General features: G+C 36.0%; 1 protein-coding gene across 1 annotated transcript in view; it reads right to left on the minus strand.

Moving 5' to 3' along the window:
* LOC113044100 (microtubule-associated serine/threonine-protein kinase 1-like) overlaps nucleotides 1-22,157 on the minus strand; it is a 45,433-nt gene that overhangs the window by 2,528 nt on the left and 20,748 nt on the right. The window contains exons 3-26 of the mRNA XM_026203716.1: nucleotides 21,059-21,147; nucleotides 20,901-20,976; nucleotides 18,116-18,188; nucleotides 15,655-15,812; nucleotides 15,494-15,569; nucleotides 15,118-15,327; nucleotides 14,101-14,202; nucleotides 12,165-12,297; nucleotides 10,472-10,539; nucleotides 10,100-10,176; nucleotides 9,791-9,999; nucleotides 9,552-9,690; nucleotides 7,359-7,491; nucleotides 7,115-7,280; nucleotides 6,811-6,912; nucleotides 5,303-5,425; nucleotides 5,106-5,215; nucleotides 2,376-2,536; nucleotides 2,017-2,276; nucleotides 1,666-1,911; nucleotides 818-1,047; nucleotides 579-701; nucleotides 305-438; nucleotides 20-207 (exon numbers count right to left, since the gene is read on the minus strand). Coding sequence (XP_026059501.1) covers nucleotides 20-207; nucleotides 305-438; nucleotides 579-701; nucleotides 818-1,047; nucleotides 1,666-1,911; nucleotides 2,017-2,276; nucleotides 2,376-2,536; nucleotides 5,106-5,215; nucleotides 5,303-5,425; nucleotides 6,811-6,912; nucleotides 7,115-7,280; nucleotides 7,359-7,491; nucleotides 9,552-9,690; nucleotides 9,791-9,999; nucleotides 10,100-10,176; nucleotides 10,472-10,539; nucleotides 12,165-12,297; nucleotides 14,101-14,202; nucleotides 15,118-15,327; nucleotides 15,494-15,569; nucleotides 15,655-15,812; nucleotides 18,116-18,188; nucleotides 20,901-20,976; nucleotides 21,059-21,147 — 3,386 coding nt within the window. The remainder of the gene's footprint in view (nucleotides 1-19; nucleotides 208-304; nucleotides 439-578; nucleotides 702-817; nucleotides 1,048-1,665; nucleotides 1,912-2,016; nucleotides 2,277-2,375; nucleotides 2,537-5,105; nucleotides 5,216-5,302; nucleotides 5,426-6,810; nucleotides 6,913-7,114; nucleotides 7,281-7,358; nucleotides 7,492-9,551; nucleotides 9,691-9,790; nucleotides 10,000-10,099; nucleotides 10,177-10,471; nucleotides 10,540-12,164; nucleotides 12,298-14,100; nucleotides 14,203-15,117; nucleotides 15,328-15,493; nucleotides 15,570-15,654; nucleotides 15,813-18,115; nucleotides 18,189-20,900; nucleotides 20,977-21,058; nucleotides 21,148-22,157) is intronic.

Consider the following 22,157-nt stretch of genomic DNA (forward strand, 5'->3'; position numbering starts at 1 on the left):
TATGCATTGATCTACTCACCAAGGTGGGATGACTCAGGGGTTGAGCGGTAGCTCTGGGTAGGGGAGTGACCAGACAGGCTGTGTGTTGGAGAGCCAGGAAGACTATCGCTGGATGACAAGGACCGGTTCAGAGATGACAGGCTACGGCTTGTGTGCAGCAGGTTGGATTGCTTAGTTATTTTGCGGAACAAAGACCCACGCCTCTTACTGTGAATAATCATGAAAGAAAAAGAGAGAAACAGATGGGGTAAGAAAAAATATATTCTTTATACGGACAGTCTTCACAACTGGAGGCTCACTGTACCTTTCCTGTCCCTCCTTGACCGTCCTCTTACTGCATCTAGCCATCTTGGACTTGTAACTGGACTTGCGTGCTGGTCCCACTTTAATGGACGTGTTCTCAAAAGGCGTTGTGGTCACAGTCACTTTGTTTCCACTCTGAACAAAGAAAAAGCAAAGAAACACATAGACTGTTCATATCATATGGATTCTTGAGGAGAGGCGTGTTATTTCTTCTCTAAGCGGTTAAATCTTACAGTACAATTTTACCTTGCTGATGAGAACATCTTACGTCTCACCTTAAGTATAAGCTCTACCACCTCGGTATGGACCAAACCATGCACAGATTCACCATTGACATGAGTGATGAGGTCACCAGCACATAGTCCCGCCTCCTGAGCAGGGCCCCCATCCTCCACATGCTGTGATTTATTAAGGACAGAAATACTAATTAACCCAACACAACTTCAATAAAGCTATTGCTGCATATCTGTTCCATACTCAATCAACTTTTTCTCATGCTATGTCGATGTCTTACCCAGACTATGTGGTGCACACTGTACACGTCAGTGTCTCCCATGTAGACCCGAATGGCACGGAGAGTGAACCCATATTTTTTGCCAGAGCGGTGGATGGTAATTGGCGAACGAAGAACTGTTACTGTGGGGCAGTAATCACGGCTGGGAGAGGAGTCTCTCGATGAAGGGTTGGACGAGAGAGAGCGTGGGGACATTGGACTGGCCAGTGGAGAGCTACCGTGCTGCTCGACTAGATATTGATAAGTCAATAATGAATATATTATATTTTTTCTACATTTGGTATTAATTGTATAACAATTAAGCTATTAAGCAAATTAAATGATTAGTTCACTTCCAGAAAAAATAGTTTTTTTATAATTTACTCATTTTATCCAAGATTTTCATGTCTTTCTTTCTTCAGTCGAAGATAAAATAATTTTTTTGAGGAAAACATTCCAGGATTGCTCTCCATATAGTGGACAGGGAATGGGAGCATTTTTGGTTGAAAAAGTATATTATTATTATTTTAGAAAATAAATGATAATTTGGCTAGATAAATTCCTAATTCCTCGACTGGGATAGTGTAGAGCCCTTGGAAGCTGCAATGAAACTGCAGTTTGGACATTCAACCCACTAGCCACAATTCAAGGCCACTACATGGAGAAAAATCCTGGAATGTTTACCTCAGAAAAAAAATTACTTTTTGACTGAAGAAAGAAGACTTGAACCTCTTGGATGACATGGGGGTGAGTAAATTATCAGGACATTTTTATTCTAGAAGTGAACTAATCCTTTAATGAGTTTTTTTTGCATTTCAGTAATGGGAATTGGAGGGAAAATGTTCCTTTTCATGAAGGCTGAACTGTACCTCCAGGTATGATGACAGACAACGCGGTGGCAGACGCAGATTTGATGACCTTGTTGCTGGGACGTGAGCTGCGTTTCTCCCCATCGCTTGACAGCTGCTGATGACGTGCTTGCCGAAGCACCAGATCCTTGGTCGCTCGCTGTCCGACAGTGTCACCCATGACCACGTCCCGACCGACCACTGCTATGGCTCCTGTAGATGGTATGGCCTGTGGTGCTGATATCTCACCTGGTCTCAATGGCTTATCTGCCAAATTTACATACACAGAAATAATCTCTCATTAGAAACTCAGTCTAATTAGTCTATACATATACAGTATATACATTTTTTTCAATTTTGTTTTCAACACACCTGGGCCTTTACTAGCTGACATCACTTCCTTCGCACCGTTCCTCTGTTCATTAGCACTGGGTGATGGTGGAGCAATGGCTCCCTCTAATGATGATCCCGGGGCTTTAACGGCAACCTGTTTTTCGGAAAGCTCTCCATCGCCCTCTTGAGGTGCGGCAAACCTGTGCGTGTCCATCAGGGCTGAAAAACGACGCCGGGCGCCCATCGGAGGACTGCAGTCTCCCTCCATATACAGAGACTCAGAGCATGATAAACGCTTCCTGTGTAAATAAAAAAGAAAATGACAGGGAATGTTATAATACGGTAATTTTGAGATAGTATCTTCATATGCAGTGATGTAGGAATATATTCAAATGTACATCTCAGGGGAGCCCGTCCTCCAGCTCTTGTCCCTCATTGTGAAGCTTCCCAGACTCTCCCGCTTGGCCATCTTGTCATCGCGGCGACCTTTGTGCTCTCGACGGGTGACTACAGGGGTCTTCTGCTCCAGCTGGGACAGGTGCTCCATGCTGCTATACACCTGAAAGACAAAGAGCCACACCAAAGGATGCTTCGTTTACACCTTGCATGTGGTATGTAAGTCTGATTATATCGAACAATAATCTTTAATATAAGCATTTTGAAGCCATACCAAAGCCTTTTCTTTGAATTTTGCACACAAATCACATGAACTACTTACACTATGGTTCAAGTTGACAGTGGCAGCAAAAACATTCATAATGTTACAAAATATGCCTATTTCAAATAAATGCTGTTCTTTTTAATTTTGTATTAATTAAAAAAACCTGGAAAAATTGTATCAGGGTTTCTGCTAAAATATTAATCGGCACAACTTTTGAACATTTGAAATTATATATTTAAATAAAAAAACAGAAAAACTTTTTTACTTTTAATAATATTTCATAAAATAACTGTTTTTACTGTATCTGTCAAAAACATTTTGACTCAAATGTTTGAACGGTAACATATAAGATGCTTTATGGTGTTTCTTTTGTTACTTTAGTACTTGAAATCATTGGATTAGTTGTTTTTCATCGTCATTTTGCTGTTTGCATAATTGCGTTTGTCTTCTTGTTAATATAATCCAAGGTCTTTGTTCAGCAAGTGGTCCTGAAGAGGGTCACAAATCTTGAGAAGAACCCTCAGCACATTTACACCGAAGAAGATCAGAGGACGTTTATTATGTAAGTGTGCAATTGTGTGCTTATCTGAAGGCCACTGCTCCACGCAAGTGTTTTTTTAATGAATCATCTACGTTCAAAACAATCACAGTAAGATTCCCGCCATTTCCAGGAATAGAATGTTTATATGGAGTATATGAACTGGAAGAAGAGATAAGAAAGAAACTAAAGTGTTTGTTTAACCGGTACAGTCTTAGATGTGAATGTAGATGTGTGGGACAGACTGGGGCTAGTTGTCAGCAACAAAAAGCTTTTACATTACTAATCAAAAATTACGTTTTGATATATTTACGGTAGGAAATTTACAAAATATCTTCATGGAACACAATCTTTGCTTAAAGGGGGGGTGAAATGCTATTTCATGCATACTGAGTTTTTTACACTGTTAAAGAGTTGGATTCCCATGCTAAGCATGGACAAAGTTTCAAAAATTAAGTTGTACGTTTGAAGGAGTATTTCTGTTCCAAAAATACTCCTTCCGGTTTGTCACAAGTTTCGGAAAGTTTTTTTCGAGTATGGCTCTGTGTGACGTTAGATGGAGCGGAATTTCCTTATATGGGTGCTAAGACACTTCTGCCGGAAGAGCGCGCGCTCCCGTATAGCAGAGCACTGAGAGCACAACAGACATTCACTGATCAGAGCGAGAGCGTCACGAAAAGTCACAAAAGAAGTGTGTTTTTGGTTGCGAGGGCAAGACAACCCTGCACAGATTACCAAAAGAGAAACAGCATTAAGGGACCAGTGGATGGAGTTTATTTTTACAGAGCATCAACGGAGTTGTGCAAGTGTTTGTGTTTGTTCCCTGCATTTCGAAGATGCTTGTTTTACAAACAAGGCCCTGTTTGACGACGGATTTGCGTATCGTTTATTTCTTAAGGATAATGCAGTCCCAACGAAAAAGGGTCACGATCGTGTGTTGGAACCGCGGGCGGTGAGTAAAACTGCTTCAAATATCTCTGTGTTGTTAACTTAGCTATCGGCGCGTAAGCACATCAAGTAAACAACATGCGATGTTGTCATCAAACTGCACGAGTAAAACTGCTTCAAATATCTCTGTGTTATTAACTTCGCTATCGGCGTGTAAGCACATCAAGTAAACAACATGCGATGTTGTCATCAAACTGCACTTCCCACATGTACAGCTTAAAAAAAAAAAAAAAAAAAGACGAAATAAAGTGGAACTTAGTCATTTTCCAAAACCGCTAAGCAAATATATACAGTTTCAGTACAAACCACATAGAGACATTGTTGCTGATGCTGCTCTTGTTAAATTTCAGCCTCTGGATCTGATTCTGGATCATAAATAAACGGCTGAATCTGACTGTTAGCCATGGTTTGTTTTGGTTGGTTTTGTCCTCACAGTGTCACAGCTTCCAGACGCGCTCAATGCAAAAGCCTACTGGCGCTTGTGATTCTTTAGCTCCGCCCACACGTCACTTCTCCAGCGGCTCGTGTTTTTCCGGGAAAAATCGGTACAGACTATCTTTCTCTTATAAATATAATAAAACTAAAGACTTTTTGGAGTTATGAAGGATGCAGTACTACTCTATAGGTACTCAAGATTAACAGGATATTGAGTGAAAACGAGCATTTCACCCCCCCTTTAATATCCTATACGATGTATTGTTGGCTATTGCTACAAATATACCTGGTTTTGTCAGAAGTGCACTAATGCTTGTGTCTATACAAAAACTTTTTTTAAAACACACAATCACTGGAGCAAAAACTGTGAAAACTAGGCCTGGTCTCTTCTAAAAGGAATGAGAGGATGCAATGTGACCTTGATGAGCATGAAAAATGAAATAAAAGAAAGACAAAGGATGAGTCTTAATGTGTCTGTTTACACATTCAAGAGTGTTTCTGGGAAGGAAAGCATGAAATATGGATGCAGCCATGTGTCAGACTGACCTTGCTGAAGCGCGGCGAGCAGGAGGAGAACTGTCTTATCTCTACTGGCTCATCGTCGTTGGTGTCGTCCTCGTCATAGGAGTTGATGTGCTGGTAACGCTCTGACCGCGCTAAAACATAGGGAGCATTAGATGATGGTGAGAGATAGAGAGATGGCGATCAAGGGCAGACTAAGAAGCAAGTGTGAGTGTCCTCACTGTCGAAATAGCTGGTGTCCTCCTCAGACTCTAGATGAGGGATAAACTCGGCCTTCTGTCGGAGTAAACCATTCCAGTCCAATCCCGAGAAAAACGAGTGTTGCTTCACTTCAAACGCTCCACCTGTTTACAAGAGTAAACAGAAGAACATTTATAGACAAACAGATGAACACGCAATCCTGGCAAGTCAAGGTGTTGTGGCCATGCATTGTGGTGCAAAAGCTTTTGTTTTTTCCAGGACTATCCTAATATGACAGAATGTTCAAGCAATGGTTTTTCATACAGTTGAAAAATAAACACAGGGACTGGGGTTGTAAATAGTTAATCGTTACTTTAGTCTTCTAGTGTGGTACAAAGTTTTGCATGGATTCAAATATGGAGTCATGGCAAGTCTGAAAATATTCAAACTAGTGCTGTCAAAGGATTAATCGTGATTAATCACATCCAAAATAAAAGTTTTTGTTCGCATAATATAATGCATAATATATTTATTACATAATATATTTATTATGTATATATAAAGACACACACATACAGTATACATTTAAAAAATATTTACATGTCTGTATTTATATTCATATAATTTATATTATAAATAAATGTATTTAATATATAAACATAATTTTTTTAATGAACTATATACATGCATGTGTGTGTATTTATTTAGATGTAAATAATAAATATACACAACAGACACATATATTATGTAAACAAAACTTTTATTTTGGATGCGATTAATTGCGATTAATCGTTTGACAGCACTAATACAAACACAAATTAGACTTAAGAACTATTGTGAAGTTACATTAAAATAAAGGTTGTTTTTGGAGCTTGACAACTTCCATTTCCATTTATTTCAATTGTATAGAAAACATCAAATTATGTGACAGAAACCCTCATGGAACAACATGAGACTGAGTACATAATTATTTTGAGTATGAGTATTTTTATGAGTACTAAACAACAATATACACAAGTTTTTTTTTAAGAAAATGTAAAAATATAATATACTTTTCTTTAGGTGCATTTAACTGATCAAAAGTGACACTAAAACATTTTCTAATGTTTCAAACGATTTCTATTTCAAATAAATGTGGTTCTTTGTATTTATTGAAGTATTCTCAAAAAATGTCACAGTTTCCTCAAAAACATTAAGAAGCACAAATGTTTGCAACCTTAGAAGTAAGAAATATTTATTGAGCAGCAAATCAAGACAGGAATTCATTATGTTTTAAAATACATTCAATTTCATAATCTTACTGTTTTTACTGCATTTTTGATCTAATAAATCTAATAAATTCATTAAAAAAATCTTACTGATTCAACTCTTTTGAACAATAATGCTAAAAACAAAAAAGAAACGCATGAAATTCTATAAAAAAGAAATGAAATGCACAGATGAATTGTTCACAATAAGATCAAGAATAGGTATTCATGTCAAAATGTCCAATCTGAGTTTATGTCATCTTGATTTATCGCATAAGAGTGTTAAACAGCTGGATGTGTACCTGTGCCCAGTCGCACTAGTGGGTTGGTTTGCAACAAAGCGGAAATCAGGCTCCGAGCTTCACTAGGCAGCGCCTCGTCTCCCACAGGCCACTCAATATCATCTACACAAACACACACACACAGAGAAATCTGCAGGCAGCACTGAAGCTCTTCATCACATCACATTTGCGAAAAAAATGGAGCACTTTGCAAAAGGTTTCTGGCGAAGAAGAAAGTGTTTGCTTTTGCACTCATTAACGCCGCTGCTGCTAATATTAGCTCCGATGTGCTGGAACATGAAGTGCGAGCAGGATCCAGACTCACCTGTGATCACCTGACCAAACAGCTCTTCAGGCGTGTCTCCGAAGAACGGCACGCAACCCACTAGGAATTCGTAGAGGATGATGCCCATGGCCCACCAGTCCACAGGTTTCCCATAGCCCTGCCTGAGAATGACCTCCGGGGCGATATACTCCGGTGTGCCACACACCTGACACACAGAGACAATCCCGTCCTGTTAACACCTGCTATGTGAACCGATCACAAAATGACTGGCCTGTTTCCTTACCTGTTTGTCCAGGAACTCCCTGGCGTCCTTCTCGATGTGTCCTTCGTAAAGGTTAGTGGTGAGATTCATGAGGCCCATCTTTGACAAGCCAAAATCCGTCAGCTTAATGTGGCCCATCGACGTGATCAGCAGACTGTGAAGAAGAACCACGAGAAAATAGATGACAAGATGAGATCATCTGTTTTACACCTAGTAATAGTTTCCCGAAGTAAAAATCCCATTATTTATTTATGACAATAACTTATAAACCATTAAAGACAGACCTATTGTGAATTATGGGTTGGTTAACAGATGAAAAATGTTTTTCTTGAAGTCATTAGTCTGCATTATTTTGACCTATTTTTAAAATAGTCAACCGCAGAATTCCTGGTGAAAACATACATTTTCTAGTGAAAACTAAATATACTAAAATGTATTTGCTTTTACTTCATGCTAAGTATTTTACAAACTATTTACATATTTATGTGCTTAGTAAAAAATACCCTGCAATTTTGTCCTTAATGCACTGTAATTGTGCTAAAGTCCAGCTAAAGAGATACTGAAGTATATTTGATTGTGCGAAAGTAACTATTGCAAGTACACTTCATCTACACTTCATCTGCCATTTAAAGACTGATATTATTCAAAGATCATACAATGCCTATTGATAGTGGCATTAAAATGCATTTTAGGATTAATATTAAGAAATGTTCTTTGTGCACAAGTAGCTCTCCAAATAAAGTTGAATTATAATTTTTATATCAGTTAGTCTTGAGTGATAGATATCTCAGTAAATATGTTAATAGATTTGAACTATACTTAATATGAAATGAATGCATTTGAAATATATCACTTTTTTAATGCATGAATCTGCAGAGAAATTTCCACTTGTTACTGAATTGCAACAAGCAAATTGTGGTAAAAGACGCTTTAGCACTGCCATACTCCATATAAACTGTTAAAGACAGACCTACCATAAGCTACAAACTTGTTAATCGATGGTACATGCTATGGTTGAACCCATTATTCCACATCGTTTCAACTTCTTTCTTTAATTAATCATGGTTAACGACTAGTGAAGAACTACATTACCCATGATTCTGCAGAGATATCTCCACCAATCAGAAGACTGAGACAAACAAATCCCATCCAATCCCATAAAGCATTATAAATGACCTGAGTCAGCTCTCAAACTAATTCAATATATATTACAAATAATGCAGGTTACGTAATCAGATTACTTTTTTCAAGTAACTAGTAAAGTAACACATTACTTTTTAACACGAAAATATCGGAGTTACTTTTTCAAATAAGTAACGCAATTTACTTTTTTTTCCAATTTATTGATTGACATCTCTCCTGTCCCCATGTTGAGAAAAATCTGTAACTGTAGTTCTAAAATAAATATGAATATGCATTAATTCATCTCACTCACAATAAAAACAAAACAAAACACAGATTCAGCATTCCTTAAAATTAATAAAAATAATGCAACTCAGAATATGACACAAACTTGCAATAATTAAATGTTAAAACAACACAAATATCTTTTATGTATTTAATCCCATTCTATAAACCAATGTCTTTGCTTCTGACCTTCGAAGATCCAGTTCAACCATATTAATATGCAAAAATTACTCTAGACAAACATTCGTGTGTCTTTTGTTATTGCTGAAGTGTGTTGAAATGTCTTCTTCTCTATTCTGTTGTACGGACGTAAATTTACTCTCCATTCAGCCTGAGGCGTATTTATTTATTTCACTTTTGGTGTGAAAAGGCTTTTATATCTGCCAAAACAAACTTTTTTTATTTTAAAAACAAACAAGCAAGCCCTGTCCAGATTTAAAAAGTAATGCAAAAGTAATGTAATGCATTACTTTCCATAAAAAGTAACTAAGTAACAGAATGAGTTACTTTTTTATTGAGTAACACAATATTGTAATGCATTACTTTTAAAAGTAACTTTCCCCAACAATGATGATTGTCCTGGGTTAAACACTCTTAAACAAAGAACATCTTTATACTTCTTGAAATGTGTAAAAGTTGCTTTTGCAGTATATTAATTTTTCTATATTGAACAGCATTGTGGATCAATATATGTGGTTTTCAAATGTACTTTATAAATACTTTTATAATCGTTGTTGTTGTACTGAGTCTTCTTTCAGTATTCTACTCGACAGATGACCTCCAGTCCAGCAGGGGGCGCTGACTTACTTGTCTGGTTTCAGGTCTCGGTGTACGATGCCATAATTATGAATGTACTCCAGCGCTAAAACTGTTTCAGCAAAGTACATCCGGGCCATTTCCACAGGAAGGGCTCCGATATTTTTCAGCAGGGTTGCACAGTCACCACCTAAACAAAAAATAATGTGGATCGAATTATAAAAACAACTGGCTGTACAATATGTCTAAAATCTGGGTTGTGTTTACAAATGATGTGTCTCATGCCTTACCCTCCACATACTCCATGACCATACACAGGTGACGGCGCGTCTCAAAAGAGCAGAACATGCTGACCACGAATGGGTTCTCGGCGAAGGTCAGGATGTCCCGCTCCACGAACGCCTGCTGGATCTGGTTCCGCAGGATCAGGTTTTGTTTGTTGATCTTCTTCATAGCAAAGCGCTGCCGCGTCTCTCTGTGTCTGACTAAATACACAGCTCTGCAATCCAAACAAGAGGGAGAGATCTGGTTAATCCATGTTTACACATTGGTTTTGCGTTATTTCATAGTAATTTGAGAGTGAATAGCAATATTCTCACCCATACGCTCCATTGCTGATGAGTTTGATAGTCTGGAAGTCTGATTCACAGGGCGCTTTGATGGCTTTGAGCTTCCCCTGAGAGAAAGCCAGATAAAAGATTCAGTGCATTGGGAATATATATATATACCGGAGTATAATTTCACTCCCTATGCCGTTTCAATTCTTCCGCTTTTAACCTGAAGTTTGTTTGGTCCTTCATTAACAATAAGTTTCCATGTTAAAGAGTGAGAAAATTGCAGGCTTATGTAACACATCCTGTTCTATTTTTTTCGGAACTTGTTTAATCTTAAATAACTAGTAAGTAAAAGTAGCACTTTTTTTTTTTGGTTATTACAAAACAATTTACACTTGATTATACTGATAAACTCACTTCAGCCGAGTCGTCCGTCTCCGGCGTGTGGGGTCCCTCGCTGTCATAACTCTCCAAATTCACCATTTCTGCATGCAAGGATCATGTTTGCTTAATACATTTTTACTATGCAATAAACATGCACTGCCGTTAAATTAAATAAATGCATTGTTTGAGACTTTGACAAGTACAATTAATAGCCAATTAAGTTTTGAATAACATAAAATGAAATCAATTATATACATGTATATGCATATACTAATAATAATAAAATATCCCACCGTTTAAAAAGTTTGTGGTCAGTAAGATTTCAAATTTTCATCAGAGAAGTATCTTATTCTCAAGGCTGCATTTATTTGATAAAAAATACAATAAAAACAGTAAAATTGTGAAATATTATTACAATTTAAAATAACTATTTTCCATTTGAATATATTTTAAAATGTAATTTATTTCTGTGATGCAATGCTGAATTTGTAGCATCACGACGATCCTTCAGCAATAGCTCTAACATGCAGATTTGCTGCTCAAGAAACATTTCTGATTATTAGCAATGCATTAAAAAAATGATGTAAACCGTGAAATATTTTATGAGGATTCTTTTATGAATAGAAAGTTCAGGAGAACTTAAAACAGAACACTTTTTTTTTTTACAAACATCTTTACTTTTGATCAATGCATCCTTGCTGAATAAATGTATTAATTTCCTTCGAAAAAAGATTATTATCTAACATTCATAAATAATTAGCCATCTGCCTGTCTATGAGCAATTCAGCAGCATATTGCTAATCGAGTCTAAAAACAACACCTCGGGTCGCCACAGCAACCAGCCATTCTAGAGAGAAAAATGAAGCATCACTGATCTAAATAAAGACTGTGATATAATAAACAACACTCAGATAAACACAAACAAGCTCTAAAGCAGCAATTAAAATTGCACTTTCTTTGTCAGACTCTAGCTGAGTTCAGTAAACCGCCATATAGAAAATAACATCTTCAATGCATTAAAATGACCAAATATTATTACAATTTATATTAACAATTTTCTATTTGAATATATTATAACATGAAATGTATTCCCCTGAAACAAAGCTGAATTTCTTTGCACTGTCACTGTCACATGATCCTTCAGAAATCGGTCTAATATGCTGATTTGATGCACTAAACTGAACTGTAAAAATTATTGTTTTTCAAACACTACCCCAGTCTGCCATTGGTCAGTCAATGGGCTAGACTCAATGCTATTGGTTGAGCCAATGCTACTAATTAGGGCTGGTGAGATGCTGAGTAACATTGTTTATATATAGTGGATATGAACATAAAAACGTCTTACATATATCTTTAAATTAAGTTGGGATGGAACAGAAAACACACTCTTTTATCTTTAACTAAAAGACCAAGCAGCATTCAAAGATATTCAGAGTGCAAATTCTGCCTGAAAAGTGTTTTGTTGTGTTTACTTGTGCAGTGAGAGAGAGTAAGTGTATGTTTTCATAAAAAGCCCCATTACTCAGAGCGGGACGCTTACACATTTCCCTGCTTTCTTGGCAGGAATACAAACTTCCCACCGCCTGTGCGCCCCACCTTAACCTGCTCCATAATCTCAACAATGTCTCTCAGCATGACCTACATTTCTCTGGCTCTCTCTGGCTGCTGCTACACTCTTTCCCTTCAGAGACAAACACGCTCGCTGTATGAGGATGTTCTCTCTCACCTTCCAGAGGGTCTCTGGTCAGGCCGAGCTGGCTGATGATGTATCGCGGGATGTCTGCTTTCATTAGCTGGCCCTCTTTAGCATGGTCTTCTGCTGCCTCCAGCAGGTGGTAGAACTCTTCAGGGTTAAACTCCTGAAAAAACACACAAATAATGTTGCTTTTTGGTCAGTTGCTACCTTCTGCAGTCAGATACATGCCTGTTTAAAAGACTGGGGTTTGTAGAATTCTTAATATTTCTGAAAGAAGCCTCTTATTATAAAAAATTATAAAAATTTAAAGTAACGTTCTTTTATTTGAATACATTTTCAAATGTATTTTATTCCTGTGATGCAAAGCTGGATTTTCAGCATCATTACTGCAGACTTCAGTGTCACATGATGCTTCAGAAATCGTTAAAATATGCTGATTTGTTATATATAATATTTCTGATTATTATTAATGTTGAAAGCAGCTGCTGCTTCATATTTTTGTGGAAACTGTGATACACTATTTAGGTATTCAGATAAAATAGTAGTAACACTTTACAATAAGGTTCCATCTGTTAACATTAGTTTACATGAGTTAACATACTTAATAATTCTTGAATTTTAGATTTCACCATTTACTAATACATTATTCAAATAAAAATTATATCTTGATGTTTAATTAACATGAACTAAAACGAACCATTAATATATTATTAATAATATACAATTGCTCATTGTTAGTTAATGCTAGTTAATGCATTAAGTTATGTTCACGAGGGATGGTAAGATTCACCGATTCACATTGATGCATCAACATAAAAGTTAATGATATGATGCATCGATTTAAAAGAAGTGTGCATTGGATACAAGTTGCTATTTTCGTATCACGATGCATCGTTTCTAACATATTTGCATTGGTAAGAACCGATTTATTTATATATAATTATTATTAGTAGATGCACTACACTTTTAATATTTAGAAAGTGTCGAATAAGCTTTTATCACCACTGCTGCTACATGAATATGACATATCACAACACTATGAAGACTGAGGTGTTAGAGGTCAGTTTATTTATGATCTGCTGTCTGTCTGAACCGAAAGAAGTAAAAGCTAACTATCTGTACTATAATGAAATGCACAGCATAATTTTTTCCATTGCAACGCATTGCATTGAATCACATTGTGTTGAATCGAAATCGGACTGCATTGCATCGTAATAGGGATGAATCGTATCGTATTACATCGGTAGCTGCTTCATATGTATCTTTAATGTATCGTATCGCTGGCTCTGCATCGACATGCGTATCGCATCAGCCTCAGTTATGGAGATGCACATCCCTAATGCTCACTGACGGGACTTTATTGTAAAGTTTTACCAAATTAATTTTATAAACCGGATAGTTCCGGTCCTTGATTCTGATTGGCTGAGCCACGTTCAAAGCTTGTAAATGACTCTACAAACACACACCTTTGTTTACATTTGTATGATGCTCGTCAACCACTTTGTTGCAACCACAACTGATTCTGAGGAACTACATTGTTTGGTGGAAGAATACTGTTTATATTAATATCGTCACACTTTATTTGCCCCGTTTTATTTTGTGAAACCTTACTACGTATATAGAATAATGGTTTTATGAAAGCAATAAGCCTTAACTCAGTATTTCACGTCCACATGTGTCTTCATCCGGTGATCCATAATATTTACTTATCCACTGATCCGTATTTCCAGTGATTGCACAGCTGGACACATTTTCAGGTTCCTTTGTGTTTGATAAAACCAGTCGAGGGGTTTGTTACACTCAAGTCTTTCAGCACATTGTACTTTCTTCGCCTGACCCCTGGTGACCCCATCAGCCAGTTGCCATGGCAACCGCACAACGTAGGCTGAAGAAGCGACTAAAACCCAGCGACCGGCAGATCAAGTCAAGTGTGTGTGTGTGTGTGTGTGTGTGTGGAGATTCTCACCAGACATTCAAGCAGTCGAGCAGGGCGGGAGATGATGATGAAGAGTTTCTTCACCAGCTCTGTGATGAAGGTCAGCTCCGAGCTCTCTGATCGCTCATAAGCCTGACAAGACAACACAAGATCATTAAATAAAAACAAAAAAAAATTTCTTTAAGACACTTCTGACCACTGAAACCTCTGAAAGAACTTATTATGGAAAATTAAAACGGCCAGTCAATAAAGAGTTTGAATTTATGTTTCTAAGAATGCTTGAAATGACTTCTGTAGACAAATATAAATCTTTATCAAATCTGAAACTCACAGAAAAGATGTGATAATGGACGTAGAGTATAGAGGGCCATATAACTCCAAATTAAATAATTAAATAAATATTTAAATCAATCTTTAAATACATAATTAAATACTTAGTAAATCTTTATTCAAATTCTAAACAAATTCATTATAATTAGCATTAATAAGCATTATTATTTTCTATCATCACCTTTGTATTTATTTTTTTATGCAAGTACAAGCATGTGATTTTATTTTATTTTTTTCAATTACAGGGTTACAGCTGTCAAGTCATCAATATTTTTTTTATTAAAATATTAATATATTTTTTTTTTTATTAAAATACGTATTAACATATTTAATTATTTACATAAATAAATAAAAAAATTGGCTCTGCATTGTCTGATGATTTGGAATTAAAACTAAATTATATATTGTAGAAAAACTGTTGAAAAACTGTTGAGGAAAAATTGAAAATAATTTTAACTGAAAAATATTTGAACATTTAACGTTACCAAAAAAGAAAAAATCTGGAAATATCTGCTATTTTAACAAACACACACACACACACACAAATTATCCTTTAACTGGATATTAACTATCTAATTTGTTTAAGCAAACAAACATTGAGCTAATAAAATATTATGTAACTAATAAAACTATTTAATATCCAGTCAATTAAAGTGAGACATGAATTCATATTAGCTGAAACACACATACTCATATCCAGCCCACACATATGCTCACTTCGTGCAGCAGCTTCTCCAGGTTTTCCTGCAGCTCGTAGAAGTAGACGGTGGTGATGACGCCTTCACGAGATTTGTTCAGGCAGTTTCGGGACAGCTCGGCGATCTGGTGGTGGATGAAGCTGAGGACCCCGTCGGCCAGCGGAAGCACGTTCTCAGGCGAAAACGACTCGATGAACTCAGCCAAGCGCTCCTCCATCTGAGCCGTGGCCTGAAGGTAACGGATAGAAGGCGTTTAAATAACATCTCCAACAACAGGGCATATATATATAGTTCAAAATGAACACTTCCCAGAAAAATAATGCAACAATGCAATCACAATGATATTATATCGGATGCAATCTAATTTTATTCTGAAGTGTTTGTGTTTTGCTAACCTTAGGGAACCGCTCCTTGTAAACATGGTTCATAATAACAATCTCATTATCATAACAGGAAGGTGATCGTCCTGGACTGCAGAGAGAAACAGAGACGGGACAGTAACAGTGACATAAATTGCATAAATTGGTATAGTTGTGCGTCGTGTGTGCTTGTGCACCTCAGACTCCGTGAGCGCGGCCGCACATGCGGTGATCTCCGGCCGTCGTCATCAGTGATGCTCTCGGTGCTGCCGAAGTGTTTGGACAGGAAGTGCAGCTCGTCCAGTGTGGGCTGGAACGGCAACTGATGCAGCCGCTCCTGAGACGAGCTGGAAGACTAAAGAGACAACACAACTGAGTGAGAAATTACATTATACAGGACACACATGTCTATACTTTACATAGGACCTAAAATCTCTCACAATGTTTCCACTCCATTTGAAAAGAACAATATTTGCACAAATAAACCATTGACAGATTGATTTAGTGTTTATTTGACACTAAAAACCACATCTTGATACATACAATTTCTGACTTAAACAGAAATAAAAAGATGTCTACTAGAAATATATACTTTTATTTAGGATTCACAGCTGTGGTTTTATATTTATGAAAAAACGTAGAAAATCTGATAATAAAAAATCAGGCATTATCCTGAACAATGTCAATTAATTAATCAATCAATCAATCAATCAATCAATCAATCAATCTGACAGTGTTGATTAATGCTATTTTATTAGTAAAAACGATTCTAGTTGATGGTGTGCATTTTTAATTATAGTTAGAGATTTAGTTTATATAATAATAATTTAATTTAATATATATATATATATAAAATTAAATTATTATTATTATATAAATATATATATATATATATATATATATATATATATATATGTCTATATAGTTATAGAATTTTCTTCATTTAGTTTTACTCCTTGTAATACTATAGGATTTTAGAACTTGTTAAACAAAATGAAAATTAGAAATGTTGCCTCGGTGAATAGCGGAAATAAAATACTGTATGTGTAATTGTTTATATTTATGATTTGTATATTTTGTATAAGTTATTATTAAAATTAATTACATATATGCATATATTATTATTTATGCAAAATGTTTTATCAAACATTTGAATGCATCATTTAATGTTTAATGTTGCTTTTTATGTACATTTTTGTATTTTATTTCACATACGTTTTTATTTTTAAGTGTTTTTAGTTTTAGCTAATGATAATAATACTGGTGTTGTAATAAAATGATTTTGTAAGAAACACATTTTGTAAGAAATTGCTAATATATTGACATCTTTTTATAGAGCTATGTTCAATTTTCAGTTTTTTACTTCTTGCATTCAATATAGCCTATTTTGTAACATGTCTTCAGAATCATAGCTTTCGTCATTTCATGAATATACAGCATGCTTGAATATACAGAGCCAAAGCCATTTTACGAGGTTTATAATGCGCTTGATCTGTCTAACTCCATTTATTTGTGTATGCTCCACTTGTCTTGTGCAGTAAATCCAGGATAGACTTATAAAGATAAGATTACCAGCCAAAACGAGTGGAGTGAACTGTAAATGAAACACAGACCTGCGGTAATGATTTTCCCTCCTACTCGATGTTACCCTGTGTTAATGAGTGAATGAGTTTGGCTTTAATTGCAAATATATGTCACTCTAGAGTCAATAAAAGGCCAAAACCAACTTGAATTTATGAGAAAAAAAACAGCTGGACCCAAGAACACTTTCTAAGAAGCACCAGTTAAACCATTATTTCAACTATGAAAATCATTTGATCCCCAAACACTGTATTGGTATTATCAAAAACACCAACTGAAGAGCTCAAACAGTCGTCAAATGGTTGAATGAACACAAACTTGTTTTCTGCATTGCCACGGATGGAATAGAACATGAAATGAATTTCAGTAGCGACTGTTTCGGTAGTGACAATTCTAAGGGATAACACCCCCCCCCCCCCAAAAAAAAACCTAGGATGTCACTACCGAAATGCCACCAAATGTTTCAGTAGTGACAATTCTATGGGACAACACCCCCCTCCCCAAAAAAACCTAAGATGTCACTACCGAAATGCCACTAAATGTTTCGGTAGTGACTGTTTCGGTAGTGACAATTTTAGATACTTTTGAACCTAGCTCAAAGATGCTAATCAGCACATGGTTAGCTAGCACAGTTGGTATTCATTTAAAAGCTAAATGTTATGGAAAAACTACCAAAATATGGGCTTAAGGTGTTTGGTAGCTACGTTCCTTAAAGCTATATTATGATTTTATAAATATTAAGCTTACTAATATTTGAATTGTTATTGTGTGTTTCCATAGATAATAGAAATATCTTAATAAACACCTAAGATTTTATTACTTAAATGCTTTTTAAATGTGCTTTTTGGTTGTGAGACGACAGTCTGCATCAATTCTGTAGAATGGCATATACTGTATATACATATATGTATGTATTATATATTATATATCTATGTATTATATATAATGCAGAACACAAGCATTTTTTACCAGCAGCTTCACATTTCTGAGCATACTATGTATATATATATATATATAGTGGCTATTTAGTCAAGAGTATAAATGCAGCAGCACTCTCTGGGTGAGTTTGTCCTGTACCGTTGAGCTGGGTGTGTTGGTCCCATATCCAGACGAGGGAAGAGAGGCCAGAGACCAGCGTCTGCCATCAGCCCTGAGGAGGGAGACCAAACGGTTCCTTATACATAAATGTAACAGATTTTGCACAGTATAACCATAGTTTATCAGAGTTTATCTTAAGAGAAAAACAAATATTGTTAATTCCAACAAAATGTTTAAAAGCTAAAGTTCAGCTAAATGTTTCATATAAAGCAAATTTAAAATGTAGGCATGTTCAGTATGAGTCTGTTGATGAAAGAAAAATTAATACTAAATATTTTAATGCAAGTATGCATTAAATTGATTAAAAATGAAAGTAAAGACCATGGTAGGAAAGATTTCTATTTTAAATTAATTCATTTTTTTTCACTTTCTATTCATCAAAAAATCCTGAAAAAGTCACATTTTACACAAATATATTTATATTTACTGTTTTCAACATTGCTAATAATCAGAAATGTTTCTTGAGCAGTAAATCAGTGTATCAGAGTGATTTCTGAAGAATCATGTGACACTGAAGACTGGAGGAATGATGCAGAAAATTCAGTTTTGCATCACAGGAATATATTACATTTAAAAAAAATATTCAAATAGAAAACAGTTATTTTAAATTAAAATAATATTTCACAATTTTACAGCTTTTACTCTATTTTTAATTAAATAAATGCAGCTTAGATGAGCATAACAGACTTATATAATACAACATTTAAAAAATATATTTCTTTCTGTTTATAAACTAAAGGTAAAGTGTGTAATGTCAGTGCCAATAGCAAACAGAAACGGCAGGGCTTCCCGTCTGGCTGTTTGAAACTCATATGTTGGATGTTTCTTGTGTAAAACATTAAATGTGAGCGAGTAACATGCAGTTTTTGCAGTTCTTTGTGGGCAGAGTTTATAAGTCCGTTTCATGTGGCGCCATTCTTGTGAGGTTACTAGGCAACCGTCGCATTTCTGCAGTGTTTAGTGTGTATTTCTGTGCGGGCAGCGTTCCCTGTGGGGTCATTAAAACTGTCATCCCACCACATTAGAAGAAAGCAGAACCAGTGCGCTCAGAACCAAAGCTTCCTCATAATGAAAAGAGCATCTCAGCAGGGATGACCCCAATGAGCCCGGCCCATTTGTTGATGGTGTGCATGCACAAACATTTGTTGTGATGTATCGCCGCTCTGGGCTGGATTGCGTCTTCTTTGTAAAGCACTATATTTCATGCTCCTGTGTTTGCTGCGAGCAGCTGCTCTGTGCTTTGGACAGGATTGATGACACATGCTGTGCAACCATTTCGCTGCACCAGATTTATACTGGCTAAATCCAATATCAGCCCTCGCAGGACAGGGCCGCGTCAGACGGGAAAGAGTGCGGATCAATCGTCTGTCTCTCGTCCCTCAATCTTGTCTTTCAGACAAACGGCTGTTGTGCGCTGGGGAAGGATGATGCTGAGATGTGTGTGTGTGTGTGTGTGTGTGTGTGTGTGCCGTCTGGAGAATCTCCTTCCTTACAGACACATTTGACTTCCCCAAACCTCTGAACCAGAGCAAAAGCAGACTTGATCTTTACAATGAAATGAAACTCTGACCTAAATTAACAGCTTTATTAAAGAAATTATTATAATAAAATATTATGCCAATTATTTGTATGATAAGAATGAATGGATAAAAAAACAAAAAAAACTTTATTTAGATAATTAAAATATATTTTAAGATTTTTAATATATATATTTTTAACATTTTTCAGACTTTTACCATTCCGATATTTCGGATCAATAAGATTTCTTCATCTTTTTTTTATTTTACTTTTATTGATCAAGAACAAATCAAATTAAACAAAATTGACAGTATAATAATAATATTATTATGCCAATTATTTTTATTATAAGAACGAATGAATAAATAAATACAAAAAAAAAAAAGATAAACAAATAAAAAATATTTTTAATAAAATCTAAATATATTTTAAGTTTAATTTTCATAATGTACACAACCACTCAAACATCAGATTTATTTATTTTTTAATTGATACTTTTTATCCAGCAAGGGCAATCAAATTAATCAAAATTTAACGTAAGGACTTTTATATTTCAAATAAATGCTGTTTATGTGAACTTTCTTCTCATCAACGGAAAATATGATGGTTTCTACAAAAAAAATGATGTTTCAACATCAATAATATTAAGTTGTTTCCTGAGCAGCAAATCAGTATATTATATTAATGATGCTGAAAACTCACCTATGTATCACGGTAACCAATTACATTTTAAAATATATTCAAATAGAAAATTTGTAATATAATATTTCTGTTCAAATAAATGCAGCCTTAGAGTGAACATAAGAGACAAGAGCAAGGAGTTGTGCATTGCTTGGTCAAAAAACACAAAGAGAAAATAGCAACTTTTAGCTAAAAGCACTTGTGAGGAAAAAAAGTCTATTGATTTTGAGCTCTGCTCTGGATGTTTTGAGATCGCTTTTATTGTTGAACAGAATCGCTCTGTTTCAGTGAAACCTAGATGGACTGGGGAAAATGTGCCGTTTCAGTCACACAAACTCATTTTGTTCTTCAAATCTGATCTTTAGGACTGGCTGTCCACGAGGGATCAGATCTGATCTGTTTGTTGTGTCCATCATGAGATTTCAGTTTGGTACTAAACTCATGAAGCCTCACCAAATAAAGAGACGGCTGTACTACTATTACTAAAAAGAGGAGAGACGGGCATGCTAAAAACATCATAGGCCTAAAGGAACAAATGAAGAACAGCTTGTTGGTTGTTATTTACCTTCTGGACGATGCGAAAGAGAAATGGGCCGGTGCGCTGGGGGAGAAGGTCCTAGGACTGTCCAGCGGACTGCTTCCTGTGGGACAGACAGAGAGGACGTGTCTGGACAGTACCTCAGAGGTGCAGGTCATGTGATCAGTGAGGAGTGCTGTGCTCACCGATGTGTCCCGGCAGAGGAGAGTGAGGCCGGGGAAGAGTGGGAGACGTACTGGTCAAGATCAGGCTCTTTCGGTTACTGGTGCGACAGCTGAAAACCAAACAAACTCAAATCACACATTCAGGATGAGATCGTACAGGTCGCTTGTGTCTTACTACCAAACACATGAAGACTGTGTAAGCTCAGGGAACTGCTGGGATGAAGTTAGTGAATACAGCGAGTGAGGCCGGACACAAGGGATGAAGGAGAAAGTGAAATGGCATGCTGCCACGGCAACAACATCTGCGCAGGGATTGGCTGCTCAAGACTTCATCACGTCCAATAAAACTCCCTGAGACACAGCTGTGGGTGACAGCTCGCTTAATGACATGATGCAATAATCAGAAAGGGTTTTTTGCATAGAGTGAACAACTTGCTCATTACACCTGATCTAAGTGAGTGTGTGTGTGTGTGTGTGTGTGAGTGATCTTCACAGTTTTCCCCTTTGCTCTCCTCCCGTCTGATCATGTTTTCTGTTTCTTGTTCTCTTGCTTTGCTTTCATCTGTTTCTTGTAGTTCCTCAGGCTGAATGTTGCCCTATAGATTCCCATCTACAAGTAAGTGTGTGTGTGTGTGTGTGTGTGTAACAGAAGAACGCTAAAAATATGCACAAACACAAGATGACTTTCAGCCCTGGAATCAAAGGAAATAAATGTGAAATATAATTTTACTTGGGAAAAAAAAGTGTTTTTCAAATGTTTTTTCTCACTCAATAAACAAATTAAATGCTGGAAATTGTAGTTTGCAACATAATCTATTAGATTACACATATTTGTTCATTTATTTAGACTACCTTTAGATTACTTTTGACCTAAAAAAAAAATCGACACCATTCTTTATTAACGTCAGTAAGTGTATTAAAAATCACATTACTCCAGAGTTTCCCAAACTGGGGGTTGTGGATAAACTGCAGGGGGTCTGTGAGTTGATAAAATAAAAAATAAATACATTTTAAAAAATGGTTAAATTAAACTAATAAATTCATTTGAAAATAAAAACAACAAAACAACATAAATGTAAATAAAAACTTATATAAGAAACTAAGAATAATTTGGGTGAAT

Source organism: Carassius auratus, chromosome 26, assembly GCF_003368295.1.
Source record: "Carassius auratus strain Wakin chromosome 26, ASM336829v1, whole genome shotgun sequence".
Classification (NCBI taxonomy): Eukaryota; Metazoa; Chordata; class Actinopteri; order Cypriniformes; family Cyprinidae; genus Carassius; species Carassius auratus.